At 40.2% G+C, this 22,793-nt stretch overlaps 1 protein-coding gene across 1 annotated transcript; it reads right to left on the bottom strand.

The window, feature by feature from the left end:
• Positions 1–875: 875 nt before the first annotated feature.
• LOC135494240 (uncharacterized) lies at positions 876–17,235 on the bottom strand. The gene is made up of 5 exons (XM_064782087.1): positions 16,574–17,235; positions 13,804–13,973; positions 13,336–13,496; positions 2,859–3,058; positions 876–2,035 (listed from the first exon to the last, which is right to left on the bottom strand). Exons 1-5 carry the CDS (start codon positions 16,869–16,871, stop codon positions 1,974–1,976), a joined length of 891 nt encoding a protein of 296 aa, XP_064638157.1. The 5' UTR covers positions 16,872–17,235; the 3' UTR covers positions 876–1,973.
• Positions 17,236–22,793: the final 5,558 nt, after the last annotated feature.

Below are 22,793 nucleotides of genomic sequence, written 5' to 3'. Positions count from 1 at the left end.
GGCACACCGATCTAGACTGATCCGGATTGGTTAGGATCCGTGAAAATGGCCCTAATAAATTGTATTATGTCTCTGTGAGGAGAATGCGTTTTATCTAAAGAGGAAACACGAGATCCTGGACAGTGCATGATTGTCATGTGACCTATAGAGGTGCGAGAGTTGGTTTCTCATCCTGTATTGTTCGCATGACAGTCATCGTGGATTTTCTTTTCCCTTACCGATTTTAGGCTTATCGACCCCCATGAACACCGTTTCGTCGGGTCGATGATATCGCCATTTGTCATGATAATTCTTTGATAAGGCAGTATAGAGGAGTAGGAATGAAGGCCTACGTGCAAGCGTGCTTTGTTTAAATGAATACAATATAATGTGCAGACTGTAATGTGCATGAAAGCCCTGCGCGGTACAACTTGCCTAAAACCACTGGCAAATATTAAGGGGTTTGACGTTTTCCTCGTCGTGTGAAATTGACCGCCCTTAGAGACAAGGAATAATGTAAGTGTAATGTAACCATGTAAGGATACAAAAGTACCAGAATGTACGCATTTTGTCTAAATTGTGAAATTCGCTTAATATAAAGGAGTGACTGCCACGGCCTCAGTACATTGTAAAATGAAAACTATCATAATGGATAGAAACAGTTCTCAGTGGCCTGATATCTCGGCAAGTGTCGCGTTTTTGTGTCTCATTCAAAAACCACCATATGCTTTGTGTTGAAACTTACGCAGTATCTAGATCAGAAGATTAAAAGGGCAAACCCTGTGAAGTTATTTTGAAATCCAGTTTATATTAGCAGCGCAGTTGCCATGGAAAGTGAGATCTGTGTGGTCGAAAAACAGGTTCACCATATATATGCTGCTTTATTTACTACAAAAGATATTGTATATTCCATACAGCGGACAATCAGATCAAATTTGGGATACGGGATTGACTTATCATCAATATGACTTTTAAACTAATCAGATTTTTTTCTGTGGTTGATTTGACTATGGCCCTCTAGCGAACGCCACCATCTTGCCAAATAATAGTCATGCGCAGTTCGCTTCAGCTTATTAACTTCGATTTTTATCTGGATATCTTAGTATTGCATCTGTAACAAGAACAAGTTTGCACTTTTTATAAACTTAGCAAACATAACCATATCAGTTTCCTGGTGACTGCATTCTTTCTGCAAGCCAACTTGAAATAGCTTGGTATACGGTTTTGACTGGTAGCTTTAAGACCCTGTTGGTTTCGTGGGGGAAAAGATAAATATCGAATATCAAAAGCGATTGAATACCTTCCTTTGTCGAATGACATGAAGGAAAATATAAATTGCACTAAGTAAACATATTTGATCTTAACATATGAATGTATGGAACTCACCGACAATACTCTGACCAACCTGACCAAAAGCGATAGAAAACAACGTTCTTAACTGTGTAGCATCAACATTAAGAGTTTTCAAAAAGATTATGCACTACAGGGTGGCCCAGAATTATTTTCCCACACACAACGGATACACAATAGAATTACATTGTGCAAGGGGAAATAGTTCTTGGCCACCCTGTATAGGAATATGTTGTGTCTTATTCTATAAGGCTACACGGTTTAGTTTCAAGCTCGTGCTCGGATCTGTGTTCACCATAACTTTAGAGGTGGGAGATACTCGGAGAGGTTGTATCAGCCGATTCTCGCGAAGGGTGTTTTTTGTTGTGTGGGTTGAATACCTGGAACACACATGAATGATCACCGTCATGCAATCGACATATTACAACACGCGTTGTGAATGAATGCATGAGCTAGCATATGTATAGTTTTTATACAACAAAGAGCTGATAAGCTGATAACCTAAAGGCCATGTTTGCGTCTTTGAAGTAAGGTAGTGAGAGAAATCAAATGCCACTCATTCTAACGTCGTCGAGAGAAATCACAATCGCGCTGTATAATGGTCATTACTTGCGTTCCAAAAGTCTCCCATCATGTTTCCGTGATCATGGTCCATTGGTCAATAGCCGAACTTGGACGTAGATTTTGAAGCTGTCAGCCCGCTTCGCTGCAATATAATAGGTAGTAGTTAAGTATCCGGCCCCGTTGTATTTTTGTAGGATCATGGAATGGATCGATGGATCTATGAATCTATCTTGACTTGTTGGCAATAATATTCGCTTGTAGGCTGTGCAATTCAAAGTGTGCTCCTGGTAAATACTTTTTTGCAAGAGCCTATAATCCATGTGGACATGGACAGGTAAAAGCCGGGTCATGTGTGCATGTATTACATTTTTTTAAACTCGATGTGAAAAACCGGACACCTGATCACAATGTTTCAACACTCATTTTGTGGCTAGTTTGTAGATTTTACATACTTATTCCAGAGTCTTTCAAATAAACAGTCTGGTCAGGGAAAGTTTCCTTTGCTCCCAGCAAAGCTCCCTTGGGCAATTTGAAGCTAGTATTTGCTTTGGAACAGAGCGTTTGTAATAGCTATGTTCAACTGATCGAAGAATTTGTTCAAGTTCTGGTTGTGCGGAATTGGCTTGTGTCAACGTGTGACCCGAGCGACTTCTCTGTCCAACCGCGCGTCGTTCGAAACGGGCGGTGGCTTTGATGTTGGCTATGCTTATTATGAGTATTTCATTGGGTGCACACACAGCGAGATATGGACCCCAGAAATGGAAAATTACCATTCTAGATTTCACTTTTGCAACTTCGCACTTTATTGCCATCTGTCCATCTCAAATAAAAAGTCCCAAATAAGTTCGTAGTTTTGACGATTATCGCGACCTAGAACATTTGAAAATATCGGGCCGGCTATCAATGGGCCATGTCTATAACGTATATTTCTGGCTACCTAATAATATGTGGATGGAACCACTAACCTTGCTTCCAAATCGTGCTCGTCCCAGACGCTGGATAGAGAATTCCTGGTATCGGTGGTTTCTCATAGGCCTTGTAGCAGTCGGTGGATGGACCTGCGGTGTCTAAAACCATCAGCCATCCATAATCCCTATCACATCCACCGTAACCTTTATTGACAAAAAAACGCCGGCCGTGAGGGTGGCCATTTCTCGTGACGTCACTGCAACATGAACGCATTAGGAAATCGGTGTATTTTCCAAACGAGTAATGAAATACGCAGGTCCAATATAGTGTCGTGATCACTAATAAACGCATTCATTAATTTTACTAAGAACAAGTGTTTGTAATGGCTCTTGTTTAGCTGATCCAAGAATTTGTTCAAGTTCCAGTTGCGTGGAATTGCCATGGGTGAACGCGTGACCCAAGAGAGCTTTGTCTCAACGCACGTCTTTCGAAACGGCTTGTGGTATTCGACTCGATGACTCGACGACGCGATGACTCGATGACGCGATCAAGTTGGAATTTTTTAAAAGAATATCACTGCTTGGACTGTAATTTATACATAGAATCATAAGTGGAGGAAAATAAAAAAGAACCGATCATTACCAACCCCTTTCCAGCTGTTTTCACCGTATCTAATCCGACCATTTTTCGTTTCCCACAAGTTCGCATTTTTGATAAAACCATGCGCCATGTTGCCATGCAAGTCACTGGTATCTTACCGTGAATACAGCTAAATACACCTAAATATAGCTGGTTCAGATCAACCTCCTACCCAGGTTCTTTACAAGCAGAAATTCCAATGTTAAAATGACACGCGAGTTCCTGGAGACAAGGTTGGCTCTGGATATCCGTTCAGCTACAGCAGTGCCTGTCAGTTGTATTTCCTCAGACCATATACATTTGAAAAATTTGACAGGGACAAATGCGCCAGAAATTCTCAATGTACATGTACTGTGAGCCTTGAGTGTCACTACATTATTCTGCATAGAAATATTGCTGTTCTGCTCTCCTTATGTAATGCACAGTTACCAGTTTGTTGAAAAGAATAAAGATTTTAACTTAACAAATATGATTAGTTTTTCTATTTCATCATGTGTTGATATCACTTATCTAATAAAGGATGGATGGTGTACTCTTGAGATTATTCCTGTCTTGCCAACCCCACCAGAGGTAAAGAGTATTGGTCCTGACCAAATATACCGCCCTATACTGGATGATTATCGGACATCCCCCCGGACATTGTCTCTTCCGAGGACAACTCCTCTTCGGCATAAAAGCAAAATAGAACAAAAGTCCCAGTGAAGGATTCGAACCCACGGCCAAAAGATGTCTCCAGATCGGCGACGAAGAAGTGACCGCCAAGTGAGGCCACACATCAGCAAACACCAGCTGCCAATGATCATGCAGCCAATCGAACTCCGAGAATTATTTTAAGTGTCAGTTTAGTTTGGGAATTATAAATCCTCGTATGACATCTAGGGCATCTCCAACCAGGACATGTCCATATCTGGGGATATGCCCTAGGGGGCCAATATTAAATGTCCTATAGGGGGGGGGGGGGGGGGGGGGGGCAGATGGCAAGGGACGGAAGAGGGACTGAGTGACTGAGTCTAAAAAACTGCACATGTGCGAAATTCCGATTGTTGACAGACTACTACATGACATCTGACATTGGCCACTAGAAGCTTGTGTGTCAATTAAATCTCCGGTCATTTTGCATGCTACACTCCAAAAATTAAATGGTGAAAACTAACTATTAATAGTTAAATGGTAACTACTTTGGGGCTTAGTATTGCACCGACTAATAAGTGTTTAGTTTAACTATTTCAAAATAGTTAATAAAATAACTACCATAAGTAGTTGATTTTTAACCATTTTATAGTTTCAATTTTAACCATTTTGATAGTGATCCTTACTACTTTATCCATCCAGATTAACTATTATGTACTTGTGGCTCCCTTTTTGGCGGATGGGCTAGTTAGGGTCATAATGAGGAAATCCGGGCTGTAACTGCTACTGTTTCTCTCAAGCCGACACCTATTCATCTACTTGAGATCGGCAGCAAGGAGGCCCGGATTTCCTCATTATGAGGGGTCCAGAATAACCAGTATTTTGGACAGTATGAGAACAATGAGTGATAGAACTAATGTCCAAAGAGCCTTTTGAAAGTGCATTTGCTACATATTGCCAGGGTCATAGATCCCATCATTGGGTTGTATTTCTTAAAGGAGATAGCGTCCTACAACTAATTCTCAAAGAGATAAAGACTTATTGTACGGCGTTATCCTCTTTAAGCTAGGGTACACATTCTAAAAGGCCTTAGTCACAGTATATCATTGTTTCTAATACAAAATACATTACGCCTCGTTTTGATCGGAGCGGTCTTGGTATCGTAACCAATGACCGCCTGGGTAGGTATAAAATTCTGAATTTTAGCAGACGAATTATTTTCACCAAGAAGCAACGACTCAGCCCCACAAAACAATGTCAAGAACACGAGATTTTGAAGTATTCCCCGATATATTGGGATTTGTGAAGTAGGGAGGATACCCGAGGACTCTTTCGAGGTCGTCAGTCAGGATTCAGAAGAGGTCAAAGACGAGGAAATGGTAGAAATCGAGCTAGCAGACTGGGAATTCCCTTGCTGCGTGACGTCATCTTCACGAGCAACAATATGGCGGAGTTCCGGACACCAGGCTGGATCATTCTTTGACGAAAACGGAACATATATACCTTTCAAATCGTATTTAATTTGTTTAATTTTGAAACCTTTTAGAATAGAAATTAATACCTCGCTGTCGGTCATTGGTTGTATAATCAAGACCGCTCGGGTAGACCTCAAATTACGTCCAAAACCCTCGGCGAAGCGCCTCGGGTTTTGGACTGCATTTTCGGTCTACCCGAGCGGTCTTGATTATACAACCAATGACCGCCAGCTCGGTATTAATTCCTTAAACCATGTTGTCACTAAAAGAATTACCTTTTAATGAAAAACAAACACTAAACGCATTTAGTCTGATTACATCTACATGTATTTACAACAGAAATTTATCATTAACTATAGTTTTCAATTCATTACATTCAAATTTGTGACTGGCATTAAAAATAGAAATCTATCAATGAAAATTATGTTAACAATTCATTTCACACTTATTCAATTTGAAAGCAGTAAAACGTTTTCAGGACAATAACCCCTTGATACATTGCCCCCTATACAGTAATCCCAAGATATCCTCACACTATAAATGGCCAGACCTTTGCAAATATCATAGGATCTTCCTCTTTATACTCTAGCAGATTTAGTCTGATTAACATCTGCATGTATTTACAACATAAATTTATCATTAACTATAGTTTTCAATTCATACATTCAAATTGAATGCAGATTTAGTCTGATTAACATCTACATGTATTTAAAAAATATCTCAATGATACGAAATGTCTGAGACTGAGTTGGAGAGGTTCTATCACCAAAAGCCAACATTAAGGTTGCACAGTTACACTCATGAGAATGTCACACAGTCAGTAGGATATTCTATGTCAAGAATATACAAAGCCGAAAACGGGCCTCAATGGCCTTCAGCAGTGTCAGATATTCTAAAGCGTTCACCTAAATGATAAGAAATGCCTGAGTTGGAGAGGTTCTGTCACCAAGAGCCAACATTTAGGCTATTCCATGTCAAGAACATACTAAGCCTAAAACAGGCCTAAGTGGCTAATATCCAACAATCACCTACCTTCCAACATCCACAGAAAACTTACTCAGCTAGTGTGACAGCACGGGTGCTTAGTCAAGGAAAAAGCTCCTCAAACTGGTCACATTCTTACTCAGCGATACATGTCCCTTCTCGGATCTTACATCGAACACAAGCTCTTGAATGAATTGCCACACAATAATGCAGTTAGCAGGATATTCTATGTCAAGAACATAGAACGCCTTGAAACAAGCATCAACGGCCCTCAGCAGTGTTGGATATTCTAAAGCGTTCTTCTCAATTATAAGAAATGCCTGCGTTGGGGAGGTTCTATCCCCAAGAGCCAACACGAAGGGCTGCACAGCTCCACTTGGGAGGTCCTGAAGGAATGAGGGGATATTTGTTGTCACCTGCAAGACAAAATAATAATGTAATATACATGTCAGCAAAGACCCCTCTAGACTAGTCATCTACTAAAAAACTATGGCCCTGTTAATTTCAAAATAATTCATCAGAGGACCACTTCCCTTGTTCATTTCAAACAATTTGACGCAAAATTATGAATTTGTTATAACACAATCAAAAATCTGTATGCAATATTCAAGGTCGCCATGCTCAAATCGCAAAAACTACATGTAGGCAATAACTCTATACCTGCTTGATACTGTATGAACGATGCCATTGCCTCAGTCACGGATGGTCTATGACCTTTTGTTGGCCTGGGGGGCAGCATGAACGGTAGAAGTTGCATTGCAACTACACTCTGTTCCGCTGGAAAATAACCATGATAATGTATTTTGGAAATGATACTCGGTTAGCAGTACTGGTTCCATTCATTCATTGGTCTGAATTCTAGTCCTCGGTGAAATAATTTCAATAAAACTGAATATGCTACCGTATGTATGCACTTATTAGCACACTGTCATGTGCTTATTAAAATAAGGTGCGCTTATACCGGCGCCTATACACCTTCATATAATTCCTCGGCTTATTTTGGAACTAGCATTTCTCTCCTTGGACGTCATAATACCCTTCATGGCTGCTGGTCAACCATGACTTTCACCTTTGTCAGTCCTCGTCATGGGCCGATTTTCCTCTGATGACATCACTATTGAACATACAGCACCACCATTATAGGAATTGTGTATACCAGTATACAAATATAAATAGATGTACTTAACGATTATAAGCGAACATACGGTGACGTGACTAATGATTCCAATGAAATATTCATTCTTTTGTGTGAACGATTTCACAACCATGAGCTCACATGCACTGACCAGCATGCTGCTACTACAACTAATACTTTTATCAGACGCATTATTCTGAACAGATATGCACTCGGATGGGAGAAGCTATGATAAAATCAATTACAATTGCTGAGTTCCTTCTTGACTGGAACCATCTCACGCCACGATGGCTTCGCGGAATCTGTGTAGCTGATTATTTTGGAGGCAAACACAGTGTCCCATCTTCTGGTCATGAAATCATTGTTGGCAAACAGAATTTTGTAGTCTTGTTCGATCTGAAATAGACAACAAAGTCCAAAAACTAACAAATGAAATTGCATTTTTGGTGGGGTCAACATGTCGGCCCCACTTCAACTACTTCTTTAACATAAACGGTTGACACTGCAGGTTTTGCCGGATAGTTTTGTGACTTCAAACAGGGATGGGGGGAGGTTGGCCCTTGGACTCAAAATGTTGAGATTTCAACACAGACGCAAAATTCTGTATTCACCAATTCGGCATTGGACAATTCCCAAAATATTGGCTTCGCGAAAGATTTTCCAGCCTACTGTAACTTTCAGACTCACCATTCCTTTATGTGTAATCAGCCTTGGATAAGCCTCGAGAACTGATTTAACCGTCAAAGATTCTTTAATCAAGTGCCCGTACCTCCCAACAGCGGTTTTACTCATAAAATCTTCTACCTGGGTGGCAGGGTTGCAATTGTACTTTAGCCATGCAACCATCTCTTTAAATTCATCCGATTCATCGCACTGAACATCTGTGGAGGTAAAGATGCATTTAAAAAAATGATGTCCTTTCATAAAACTGATGTGATGTCCCAGACATACTAGTTTATTATCCCCTTCGTCATTTAAGGCCGCCGTTCCAAGGCTCAATGCGCAGAGTTATTTACATCCTGTATTTTAAGTTTCTAATATATTGGTCAGAGAAGTCCGGTTATATTTTTCAAAATAAATGGAAATTAACGTTAGCCTCGCTTTCAATGTACTTAAGTCTTACCAACACTTTCATCATTAACATCATCTTCAACACTGGTATCTTTTGCCTGTTCTGATGGGACTACGCAAACTGCATTTCTTCTGGCTTTGGCCTCCCCTTTCCTGACAAGTTCAACATACAAAATGCCTCCTCATCAATGCCTTCATCTGAAAATAGATGTAGTCCTAAATGAAATGAAAATCATGCAAAAATGAAGGTTGCCATACTTTAAGCTTAATATGGTGGTATTACGTATACTAAGTACTAGTAATTATGACAACAGGCCAGCCAGTCAATACTGACATGCTTCCATAAAGAAATTATTGGTTTGATCAGGATTCAATTCTACAAGAAAAAGAAAAAAAACCTCAACTCCCACAAAATGGACACAAAAAACGTTGTAGTCCAAAAGCACCACCCCTTCTCAGCGGCCTACATGTTATAGAATAGTTTGCGGTTTTTGGAGTATTTTCAACATCCTGTGCAAATTTTATTGTAGCACTAGCAGCCAATTTAGAATCAATAAAACATATTTTGGAACAAAAAGATTCATCAACCACAATCATTCATCAACCACTGCTGCGCACTATCGCTAGACTATGGTTGAAAAACCAGCACTTAATCTTGGCACACCCTGTTGTGAGACAAGCTTTTCAATACTATCAATACTACCAATTATGACCCCCCCTACTTTCGTCAAAGTTATAGAATTAACCCTAACCCTAACCCTATGCATTATAGAATTTCCATCTATCCAGAAGTATTAAGGTAGCAGGAAGGGTTGGGCGTTTGTGGTTTCTGAGTCTGAGGGGGTTGGTGTCTGTTGACTGTGCTTTAAGAGAGACTAGGCATGGCGCCAGTCTCTCTTAAAGCACAGTCAACAGGCATTTGGTCTCAGTATTTGGGTTTTGATTGCCATGACTGTACCCCTGTAAAAGTCAGAGGAGGAGAAGTTTGGAATGATGAAAGCATTGAAGAAGAAGAAATGTTATTATTGAGGAAAGCAAAATTTATTATGAGACTAGAAGGCAGTGTCCTGACTTGATTATTTTGAAAATGGCGGTCTGAACACATTAAAAGGTGGACCATGGCATTTTATCGACTTTGAAGTGTTCCGCAGTTAAAGGGAGACTATAGGCAGCAGCTAGGTAGGCAAGATAAAGTCATACAAATTTGCCAATAGGGGTCAGTCATATCTCTAGGCATGGCGCCAGTCTCTCTTAAAGCACAGTCAAGAGGCATTTGGTCTTAGTATTTGGGTAAGTACAGAATCAAGGCAGCTCAGAGAGCAATGATTGAACGATGCTGTGGACAAGTCCAAGGATACTGCATCAGTCACGACCAACTTCTCATCAGAAAGCGTCACCACCAGCATATTCAATGTTCAGTTCCAACCTGTACCAGTCCAATGCACGCCTGTCATGGTCAGCAGTGGTCAGCTTAGCGCGATATGGAACATTCTTCCGAAACTCAAGCGAGGGAAGTCTGCTCATTAGCCTATCTCGCGCACTGCTCCTTCTTGTCAAACATCGTAGTGAAATCGTGGTACAGTGGGGCGTCCTCGAGGATTGCAGCTGGTCGGACAGACGTGAGGTGGAATGTGGGCGGCTGCACTTCTTCGTTGATGTGCGATGGCAGATAGCACAGTTGTTGCGTTGCATGACAGCTGAAAGTGAATGTGATATCATAGAACTGAGGCGTTTGCAATGAGACTATAGGTGAAGTAGAAGCAAGGAGTGAAATGGGCCATCTTCCAGTGACTAATATACAGAGTAAGGGCACTGGGTGTTGTTAGATTCAGCATTGAATGTATTCCTCATACAAGCGTGAATAGTGTGGACATACAGTGAGAGGTGAGAGACCCCTATTGACTACTTCTTGTAACTTTATCTTGGATATTATATTAGTATTGAACTTCTAGCCATGGAATATGAAGAAATTGAAGTTGTAGGCATGGAATATGAAAAATTATTCAACGGTGAAAGACATTATTCCATGAGGCTTTGCCGTGATCGCAAAGGACGCGACGCGATTGGTTCACATGCTAATGAGGTATGAATGATAATGATAATTACCTCTATAATGCTACTTGGATAGCGACTGTGTCGTTGATTGCAACAGTGGTCTATGTCAATGTGTGCCTGTAATGTCAATGAAGAATGATGAGGTGATGACGATAGTGCAATTATTAAATATTGGCAAGAGATCATACTACAACATAGGTCTTGTTTTTGACAGATGACTGTGCGACATTCCCATTGGGTCTTGTTAGAGTCAGCGCTGCATGTATTCCTTGTACAAGCTTGAATAGTTGTGACGGACTTTGAGGGGTGAGAGACCCCTATCGGCTACTTCATCTAACTTTATCTTGCCTACCTAGCTGCTAGCAATAGTGCCCCTTTATCAAGACTGAAACCCACTGTGCGGGGCTAAGAAATTACCTTTATAATCCTAGTTGGATAACCACTGTGTAGATGATTTGAAGAGTGCTCTGTGGATGTGTGCCTGTAATGTCAATGAAAGTATGATGAGGTGATGACGATAGTGGAATGACGAAATATTGGAAAGAGATCTATTCCTAGAAGAACATATGTCCTGTTTTGACTAGGTGGCGCATTTTAGAATCAGCAGTGAGCACTGTGTGTAACATGGTGGAGGCAGCGGAGATAATAACTGTGTCGAAAGTATTGTTATAGGGCCTTCCCTAGGCCCATGGGGTTAAATTTACAATCCACGATTGAAAAGACGTAGTTTGATCGCATTCAACTATAAATCCATTGAACAGTTGTGTTCCTTTAGTCAACCGATGACCTTTTGTTGGGCCATGATCGGGGATTGTAAACTGTAAATGTATTATGGACTGGGAGACGGGGGAAACACAAGTGAAATAGACCAAAACAAGTGATTTTGGGGCTTTGGTTTAGACGCATGCCCCACATGCGCCATGCGGGATTATACGGTTCATGTGAACTTGTTGACATCTACATGATCTAGTGCTGTTATTGGTCATGGTACATGGTAGGCCTAATCATCATGGCTATATGTTTCAGGAAAAGCTCGGAGTAAAATGAACTGCCAATGAATAATGATGTTGTTCATGTTTACCATGATTACCAGTACATAGCCATAGGGTATGCACTGGCCAGTGCAATTTCTGCACGTCGTCATGGTCATGTACCGTAACCTTGCATATTTTGTTTTTTGAATGCGCATGCTTTTTGGGCAAAATCACTTGTACCAACACTAATGAATAATGTCTTCTTATCCCATGCGTCGTGAGAACTGAAGGAAAAAGAGAACTAAAAACAGGTTTCGAATGGTGCGCGTTTTCTTTTTTGCCTTATGCCTCACAAAATTGTCAAAAAAATGTCTTTTGTGCTGTCGGAAACATGAAAAAAAGAATATCTACAAAAGCTATATCTTACCCTTGAACACTTTAACCAGTTCTCCCATCCCCCATGAGGCCAACGTTTCCTCGACGTCCATTTCAAAGATCAGCGAAAACGAAGTTTGGCTTTTGAAGCGGGTTAAAAATGGCGGCGATCGACGCTGGACGTCTGCTGTCTGGGGGCGCATTCTGATTGGTCGAAGCTTACTACTTCAAGTGGTTAATTCACAAAATCAGTGATTCTGATTGGTTGGCTGATTTTACTACTTGAAATGGTAAAAAAGTATTCTTGCTGTTTGGATTTCAAGTAGTAACTCTAACTATGAAAATAGTTATGTTAACTACTTATTGGTAAACGTATCGTTAACAACTTCAAATGGTAAATGATTTACTATTTAATTTTTGAAGTATATGAAACTTCCGCGAGTCCTTTAAATATCAAAATCAACCGCGGGGACCAATCTTCAGTGGCCATGGCTGGGGGGGGGGGGGCACATCCTTCCACATACCGTAGCTGGGTATGGGAAGGACGAGCTAAAACCTCGGCTATTGGAGCGGTAGCCCGGAGACCAGGATCATTGGATTCCGTATTTTAGCAAAATCCATAGGAACGATCGCGTCATCGAGCCATCGCGTCGTCGAGTCATCGAGTCGAATACCACAAGCCTTTCGAAACGGGCGGTGGCTTTGATGTTGAAACCACACGTTCCCAAGTTGGCTGTCTCTTTATTGAAAGACTCTCAATGTCATCAGCCTAACTCTGAAATGAGGAATTAGCACCAAGCTGGTGGTCCGTGATTATCCAATCACGAGGACTGCTGACCAAAAATGCAGTCCCAAACCAAACTGTTTCCACAAGCCTTTCGAAACGGGCGGTGGCTTTGATGTTGAAACCACACGTTCCCAAGTTGGCTGTCTCTTTATTGAAAGACTCTCAATGTCATCAGCCTAACTCTGAAATGAGGAATTAGCACCAAGCTGGTGGTCCGTGATTATCCAATCACGAGGACTGCTGACCAAAAATGCAGTCCCAAACCAAACTGTTTCTTTTACATAATCGGAGGTCTACCCCAGTGACACCAAGGACCACTGCGATCAAAATGAGGCTGAACGTATTTTCAATTACAAACATTGATATATAATGACCGTGGCCTTTACAATATTGTTTTCATAAACTTACTCGCCCTTTATACTGAAGATGTTATGGGGTCCTCCCTTCAGATCTGTCCAGGATGAGTTCAGAAGATGTTGGGCCGAAAACCATGACATTTTGTCGGTGTCCTTTCCATTAAAGCTCATGTATGCAACCTCAGCATTGGATGATATCACGGACATTTTAACCTGTAGGGAAAGTAACAGATTCAGGAGCGCAGCAAGCGAGGGGCATAGGACGAAAAACCTCGCTATAATACACCCCTGAGAGTCTTGTGATAGTATCTTCCCCCATTTTCTCATCAGCTTGCCTTGCCTTGGAAAGGCTCAGCTGCACTTGAACACCTTAGAGTGCTTTAAACACAACAGCTCCTACAAATTTAAAAATACATGTACCTAAAATGTGTTCCCTACGAATTAATGGGAACACTACGACATCAACTAGGTTATCGGTTTTTTATTCTTGATTCTACGTTGCTGCTTGGTTTGTTTTTACCTTCTGTATCCCTGACGTGGGCCATTTCTCGACCAATTCACTCTTGTAGTGGCAGTTGCACGACGGCTCATACTTGCTGTCAACAGACGTGAAAGACGCTCCAACCCATTCTGTGTAAACCTTCTTGCCAATTCCCGCCTGCCCGATGAAGGCAGTTATCCATTGGTCATCTGAGGAAAATTACGTGTCATCACTATATGTATATGGTATAATCCCCTGTCATGTCTGTGCGTTAAAGTTCGATTGCAATAATTCCCTTTTGAATCTGAATTCATGCGCTGATGATGTGACTGATTAGGATATCATTTCCGTAATGAAATGATAATTCATGTACATGAATCAATGTACAGAGTACACGAAGAATACGTAGATATTTTTTCAATAGTCCCGTTATCGTAGTTATATGCTCAGGAGAGCAGAATGAACCATAAAGATGAAGGGAACGTTTTAGAATTAAGAAATAAAAATATCAACCATTAAAGCTCGCCCGTCCCTACGTGCTAAAATTGGCAGCACAATGGAGCCGTTTACACGGGACCTAACCAATCTAGATCGATTCGGACCGGTCTAGGTTAGGTCTGCCATGAAACGGGTGCAAATGTTATCTGGTGTGGTCTGGTTTTTATTTTTCATTTAAAATGACAATGGGTGATATCCTTCTTATTTCATGAAAATATCTCAAAAATTGAAAAAGTTATGAGCGGTCAAAGTTAGAGATTCAGCAGGGCTCATTAAAAAGTGGGGCTGCTAGATAATGATATGATATGATGTCAAAACATGTTATCTAGTGAGATAGTTGATTCTTGAAAGATTCGCTCTGTACTTCACATACCATATTGATATTTACCGTATGTGTAGAGAATACAATTATTAAGAAGTCTCGCATATCCGAAACTGTATAACTTGATGACATCATGGCATTTTCACGTTGCATTGTCGCAGGGATTATAAAGAAATGCTGTTATACTGTCGAACTTGATAAAAAAATTTTAAATAAGAACTTCGGATTTTCATTTGAAACTTAATGACGCACCAATTCTGGAAAAAAATTCCCCTGATACTCAACACATTGGGATTTTGTAACATGGTAAGCATCTGGCTACATAACAATTACCTTGATAATTGGTAGAACTTGATCAACGAAATTTTAACAATTTGATAATAATTGTAAGATGAATAATAGACATAAGTTTCATTGTGTTCTAATGAGAACTTCAAAAGATAATCGAATATGAAAAAACTCATCAAAGCAGGGTACGCGGTATGACATCGCTTAATCTAATCAGGATCTCATCCGTTGACTCGTTTTTCAGTTAGAACTTTGAACATTTCATAACTCCCTCAGTTTTCGAGATCTGTTCTTGAAATAAGAAGCAAATTCCTACATCACCTTTGGCATGTTGTTTGGTCTTCGGGAATAAAGTGCACCACAAGAGGTCACTGCCGTGTGCTATGCCTTTAAACAGGGTAACATCACAGCAGGCCCGTATGGCAAGCGGAGTGTCCAGTAATTAAAAAAACCTAGATTTATTCAAAAAACCTGGTTTTTTACCTAATAAACTAAGTTTATTTGGAAAAAATATAGGTTTTTTTAAAACAACCTTGTTTATTAGCTAATAAACCGAGTTTCTTTAATAAAACCAAGTTTTTTTACCTAATAAACCTTGTTTCTATCCACAAATGTCAAGTTTAACAAATAAACTTGGTTTTATTCCCTAAAATATAAGTTTTTCATCCAGTGGTAATAAACTTAGTTTTATAGCAAAGAATCTTGGTTTATTAACAATAACTGGACAAATGGCCCATAAACCTACCTTTTTACGTAAAAAACTTGGTTTTATACAAAACAACTTAGTTTTTTGCAATAAAGCCTGGTTTTATTGTAAAAATGTAGGTTGTTTTGAATAACTGGACAAACGGCGTGCAAAAACCTACTTTCTATCGAGAAACTTGTATTTTCTACCTCGCCCCATGTACACAAATCTGCGATGTTATCGGGACGAGGATGGGCAACCTCGGCACCACGTGGTACTAATGCTGCACTGCACTGCACTCTGTAAACTAGTTAGTGAGGCCCTAACCTCATCCCAGATAACTCAATGTAGGTAGGATCGAGGTTTAAAAATGTAAGTTTTCTAATAAACCAGGGTTTTTTTTAAAAAACTAGGTTTATTAGTAATAAACTTAGTTTTTTTAAATAAACTAGGTTGTTTTGGTAATAAACCTTGTTTTATTGAATAAATGGACATTTCTGTACAGAAACTTACATTTTATACGATTATGTGGTAAAAAACCAAGTTTTTTAGGTAATAAACCAGGTTTTTTAGCTTAAAATGTTAGTTTCTGTTAAAAAACCTACTTTATTAGGAAAGAAAGTAAAAAAACTTGGTTTTATTAAAGAAACTCGGTTTATTAGCTAATAAACAAGGTTGTTTTAAAAAAACCTATATTTTTTCCAAATAAACTTAGTTTATTAAGTAAAAAACCAGGTTTTTTTGAATAAATCTAGGTTTATTTAATAACTGGACACTCCGCTTGCCATAGGCTCGAAGATCTTTAGTCATATTAGTAAATCACCACATTTAGAGCATTTTGTTCGAGCGTTCTTGCCGCGCACATTTGGGTACATTAACATGCAATACACGTGCAATATGGAATATACTTGAATATTATCGCTGCTTTGGAGAGTGACCTTATGTATGAGATTACTCTCAGAGGTCCAGCGACAAAGACCTCTACCATGTCTACAAAAAGCAAGAGCTCTACTTACATTTCACGCAAGTATCTACATCTCCGTTGATCTTTCCATTCATTAGCTCTCCCTCGGCAGACAATCCCGTACACTTCGCTGTGAGTTTACCATACATGGCCGCCACACATTGATCATTATGGTCGCATCTACTGAGGCACTCTGGCAGGCAAAGACTAATGATCGAAAAAATAGTAGTTCCATAAAATTCTTGGTTTTTGAAGACGTTATACCACTGTGCTGCACTCGTATCATGAAGTAAAGGTAGTAAGAATAGGAAAACATTCCAAACCATTCTCTTGGCTTTCGCACAAAACATCACACTAGTATTTCCCACTAACGAAGCTTCAGTTGCCTTTATTCATATCAGTTGATGGAATGTACAATGTATGTACATATTTGATGGAATGTCAGTCGTCTTTACTCCAATGTGTTGATGGAATGTCGGTTGTTCTTAATCCTGTTAACGTTGATTGAATGTCAGTTGTTTTCACTCGTTATCATATAGTTGATGGAATGTCAGCTGTCTTCACTCCTTATTATAACATTGATTGAATGTCAGCTGTCTTCACTCCTTATTATAACATTGATTGAATGTCAGCTGTCTTCACTCCTTTTCGTTGAATGAATGTCAGCGGTCTTCATTCCTTTTTGTTGATAGAATGTCAGTTGTTGTTTGTACTTCTTTTCGTTGATGGAATGTAAAAAACTTTTTTAAACAAACATTGACAACTGAGAAATCGATCAGATGTACACTGACTGTTCAGTTGAATTCATCAGTCTAAATCAGAATTTGGTGAAAAACATTTCATCGGCTACAGATGTTCAATGTAGATGCTGGAATAATAAATTTCCCCATGTCGATTTGGCCATCAGGTGTGAATGTCTCTACCTAGATAACAATAGAATGACGGATGGCATTTTGACAATATGGATAAAGACTGGTTGCAAATAGGAATCAATACAATGTAAATTCGTCTGATATTGATGACCAGCAATATTATATTTAGCAGCCGCGTTACCCTGGTAATGCTTGGTGTTATTATTTGTACTAATAGGTTCATTTCGTTAATGAAAATTGTTTAATGCAGTATAGTTTATCAAACGTCTCTACCAATTCACCATAATAAAACATTACACCATTAGTAATGGACAATGTTGAATTCAATGTCGATGACATGGTATTGATATTGGTGGGTAACTGACTTGGGAAACCCATCTGTGTAGCAGCAAATTCAACCCAACATCGAAATGGAAAAATGGCTATGTCTCGTTTCCCATTAATTGTGGATGGGAACTAACGAAATTTTAACGATATCGAGTTCTTGGTATCATGATGTTAATAAAATTTCCCTCTGTCGACAGAAATTAAAGCAACCTTGTAAAGCATCAGACTATACCAGCGGATGACGTAATTGGTGCAAAAGTTTTTACCCAGTGTCGGTCGATGCAAACAAAAACTTTTTTTTTCTCCAAATATCGAGTATTTTTAAATTAATCAAATTAAATATCACAACATATACAATAGTAACGGACTTTGGCCTGGTAGAAAGGAGTACATGAGTGACTTGACCGCAAATAGTGACTTTTTATTTATACAAGAACACTAGCAATATGTTGAGCAGCTTAATAAACTGAGCACGGACTTAGGACATAACATGGACATCCATGGTGTTTCTGGCATGGACAAGGAATACTTGTTGGTTGGCAGACCACATGGGGGTGTCGCAATCGCCTGGAACGTGAGTTCAGGCGCTGTTGTCAAACCTGTCCAGTGGGAATCCAAACGAGTGTTGTGCGGCTCAGGTCAAAAGCTTGAGTCTTCAGAGTGAAATTCTTTTGGTAGATGTTTATATGCCGACCGACAGTGGTCAGCAGAATATTGGAGTTTTTAATGGGGTACTGCAAGAAATCTCAGCTATTCTTGAAAGTAATCAGGCAACTGATATAATTATTAGAGGGGACTGAAATACTGACTTTAGCAGAGCTGACTCTGCACATACTCGATCCTTACTGGATTTTATTGAAAGGGAGAGTCTGGTATGTGGCAAACTTCACAATACCTGTGATGTGGAATATACATTTGAGAGTAAAATAACGGGCGAAAGATCACTACTTGATCATTTTATTGTTTCGGAAATTGTATTCAGAAAGATTGAGCGATATAGTGCACTTCACAGAGCAGACAATCCATCTGATCATTCTAGTTTATCTATGGCTGTTAAAGTCAATGATGATAACCAGGTGTACAGGGATGGCAGACACATGGAACGTTCCAAAAGAAAGCAGTTATGGGATAAAACCAACCCGGAGCAACTAGATGGGTACAAGCAACCACTATCTGAGAAGTTAGATGCTATAGAGATCCCAGAATTAGATTCCAGGTGTCAAGATTACTTGTGTATAAATCATTCTAGAGAAATTGAAAAATTTCATGATGATATTGTATCTGCATGCGAGGCGGCTAGTTTGGTGACAATACCTTCTTGTAACCAGGGGAATGTGCATGGTAATGGTAGAGCAGGTTGGGAAGATGATGCAAATGAGAAAAAACGTCAAGCGCTTCTTTGGCATGAAATTTGGAAGGACAATGGTAGGCCTAGAAATGGCGTTGTTGCGAATATTCGCCGGCACTCCAGATCTGTGTATCACTTGGCCGTGAGACGGGTCAAAAGATAGAGTTGCTGCTGAAAAATTGGCTAGGCGTAAAAATAATAAAGAGTTTTGGAAACATGTCAAAAAGATCAAAGGTTCGGGTGGTGTAATGCCGAGTTCAATGGATGGTGTCGAGGGTAAGGAGGCTATTTGTGAAGTGTTTGCTGATAAATTCAAAAGGTTGTATAATATCGTGCCTTATGATAATGTTGATATGAACAATTTAAAGGAGTCGATGAGTGAAAACATCCTGTTAAAGTGCTGTGAGGGACGATGTAATAAAAATCATCGGGTTAGCGCAGAAGATGTTAGCCTGGGTATTAGGAAACTTAAGAGGGGGAAGAAGGATAGTTACCCTAACATTCAGTCAGATCATTTTATTCTATGGACTCACATGGATATTGTCCTACTAGTTTTTCTAAGACGAGGGTGGTACCTATTCCGAAGAATAATCGTAAATCCTTGAGTTCATCTGACAATTATAGAGGAATATCACTTAGCATTATCATTGGTAAAATTTTAGACAACGTTTTTTTGAAGAAATATGATGCTGTGTTAAATACCGCTGATGCTCAATTCGGTTTCAAAGCTGAACTTTCCACTGCTACCTGTAGCACTGTTGTAAACGAAGTAATAGAATACTACAACAGTAGTAAAACTCATGTATATTGTATGATGCTTGATGCTAGTCGTGCGTTTGATAGTGTCCGCCATTTCGTGAAATTATTCGTCTCGGTCGGGTGTGGGTTGTTATGTAGGTAGCATATTTTGTGGTGTATTTGCGTATGCCGATGACTTAATCCTGTTAGCTCCGTCATTCTTTGGATTGAGAAAGATGCTGGGTTTTGCAAGCGAGTTTTCTCTTCAGTACAAAATTGTTTTTAATGCTACAAAAAGCCGGTTTTTAGTATTTGGTTGTGACGATCCACCTGATGGGATAATTTTTCAAGGGAATATGGTACGCCTGTCGAGGGAGGAAATTCATTTGGGCATTTTGTTGGGGGGTGATGTAAGAATGAGACGGGTACAGTGTATGGTCAACGATTTGTAGAGGCGGACTAACCTACTTCTAGCTCAATTTAGATTTGCAAATTTTCAGACATGCTACAGTTTATTTAAATGTTATTGTATGCCATTGTATGGGTACCAATTATTGGAATTGTCTCAGGTGTGTTTGGAAGAACTGTATATTGCATGACGGAAATGTATCCGACAATTATTATTTTTACCATACCGTACTCATAATGTACTCTTGCCAGATATTGTGCAGGGTTGTTGTATAAAGTCACAACTCGAGAAAAGGTTTGTCACGTTTATACAAGGATTCAGGGTTTCAGAGAATAAGTTCGTTAGGGTCAGTGTTCAGTTAATCACCTCGGGGTTAAAGTCGCCAATAGGGAAAAGTTTTACCTCTATTTCTAACAATCATAATTGGAGTAGATATCAGGTTCCAGATCTGAGGACAATGTTGAGGGATTTAAACAGGGAAAATAATAGAAACGGGCAAAACATGGTGGCTTCTCAGATTAGGGAATTAATGGTTATGCGTGAAGAAGGCTGGAACTTTCTGAATACAGAAGAAATTAAGGCACTGTTAGTATTTTTATGTACGGGTTAATTGTCCTCTGATATAGAACTTGTGTTCCGCCGGTTAAAAAATCTCTATGTACTTATGTCTCGGGTGTGTATTATGATTTTGTATCTTGCACTCGCACCTTGCACGTGATTGTTATCTGCACTATCTTTGTAATTCTCTGTACTACAGTACGAAATAAACATATATATATAAATTACGATTTCTATCCGGATTCATGAATTGACCAAAATTCGATGATTTCCTTTTATTCCCATACAGCTACTTCAATTAATAACAAGTTCTTGTCAGATCCGCCAAAAATCTTTTTTGTCTTACATTACCGAAAATAAACACTTTACGGCGGCATTTTAAATACCGCGAGATAAGAAATCGCGAAATGAGTAATCATTATTTTCTGCCCCAACTGTTTCTACTTCACTGGACCGTGACAATCCCCACTTCCGATACTGCCGTGAACTTCACTATTCAATGGAAGTGGGGCCGAAGACAATACAAAGGCTACATGCAACTATGTCCAAACACACGACTGACTTTCAGGGAATTTAGCGATAATCTCAGCTCGTAGCAGTTGTATTAATTCATCCTCCTGAATCTGATGAGGGGGCGCTGTATTGTACGCGCCGGTCACCGATCCAAAGGTTGACCGCGCTCAACGTTGCTTAACTTCCACTCTGGGGCCAACGCGCCAACCACTGGGCCATAAAGGAATTCCCTCATGGCCGGCGGGTTAAGCCGTGCCATATACCTGGGGGTACTATAATCATTCCCCCTTCGGACAGAGATGGATCGTCCTCGATCCTACTTAGCGCTTCATGCGTCTCAGTACCGAACTACAAATCCAGAGCTCGCATCGCGTGGGAAGGTCTGCCAGATGTATTGTACGCGCCGGTCACCGATCCAAAGGTTGACCGCGCTCAACGGTGCTTAACTTCCACTCTGGGGCCAACGCGCCAACCACTGGGCCATAAAGGAATTCCCTCATGGCCGGCGGGTTAAGCCGTGCCATATACCTGGGGGTACTATACATCATTCCCCCCTTCGGACAGAGATGGATCGTCCTCGATCCTACTTAGCGCTTCATGCGTCTCAGTACCGAACTACAAATCCAGAGCTCGCATCGCGTGGGAAGGTCTGCCAGATGTATTGTACGCGCCGGTCACCGATCCAAAGGTTGACCGCGCTCAACGTTGCTTAACTTCCACTCTGGGGCCAACGCGCCAACCACTGGGCCATAAAGGAATTCCCTCATGGCCGGCGGGTTAAGCCAGACCATATACCTGGGGGTACTATACAGGCGCCCCGGCTCTTCTGCCCTGAGACGTTTTTACTTTGAAGAACTATTTTGAAAAGGTCAAAATAGTGGATTAATTAATTTCTTTCCTTTCCCCGTCTACCGCGAGGGGGCACGGCATGCAGTATACGAGCTGGTGCAAGAGCTTGATAACATACGGTGATGGGCATGACTTAGTGGAGTTATTTTTACTTTATCGTATGCACGTTGGCCGAAAGTCGTTTATAAAGCCACACTCGTGGGGATTTCCAATGGTTTGTCAATCAACGTGTTTAGCTTTTTCTGATTATACTAGTAATGCCACGTCGTACCCGAGCAAATCATAACACATCAAAGACTAGCTTCACGGAAGGTATGGAATCTCACTGAAATGTCAACGGAAAAAAATCGGCGAGAACGGATTTGGTTTGTGACAATACAATGAATGACAAATAAATCCCGCATCGAAGTGTAAATCAAAATAAGGATAGCTCCGTACTACAGCCTCGGTCTCATGAATGTTTGCCTTTTAATGTTCCATAATTGCAATACATTCTGTGGCGGCTGATACTCCCACCTAGGTTGGCATCTTGCGATTTCGCATTCCGTATCTCGCGGTTACAATAAACCGTTTACGGCTGGCCAAAAAGCCAACACATAGCATTCTTTAGAAGCTTGAAAACCTTAAGGTTATATGATTGTACACGTGAGCTGACATT

Source organism: Lineus longissimus, chromosome 10 (genome assembly GCF_910592395.1).
Source record: "Lineus longissimus chromosome 10, tnLinLong1.2, whole genome shotgun sequence".
Lineage (NCBI taxonomy): Eukaryota > Metazoa > Nemertea > Pilidiophora > Heteronemertea > Lineidae > Lineus > Lineus longissimus.
The sequence above is the reverse complement of the archived record's forward strand: the minus strand, read 5'-3'. Positions and strand labels throughout refer to the sequence as shown.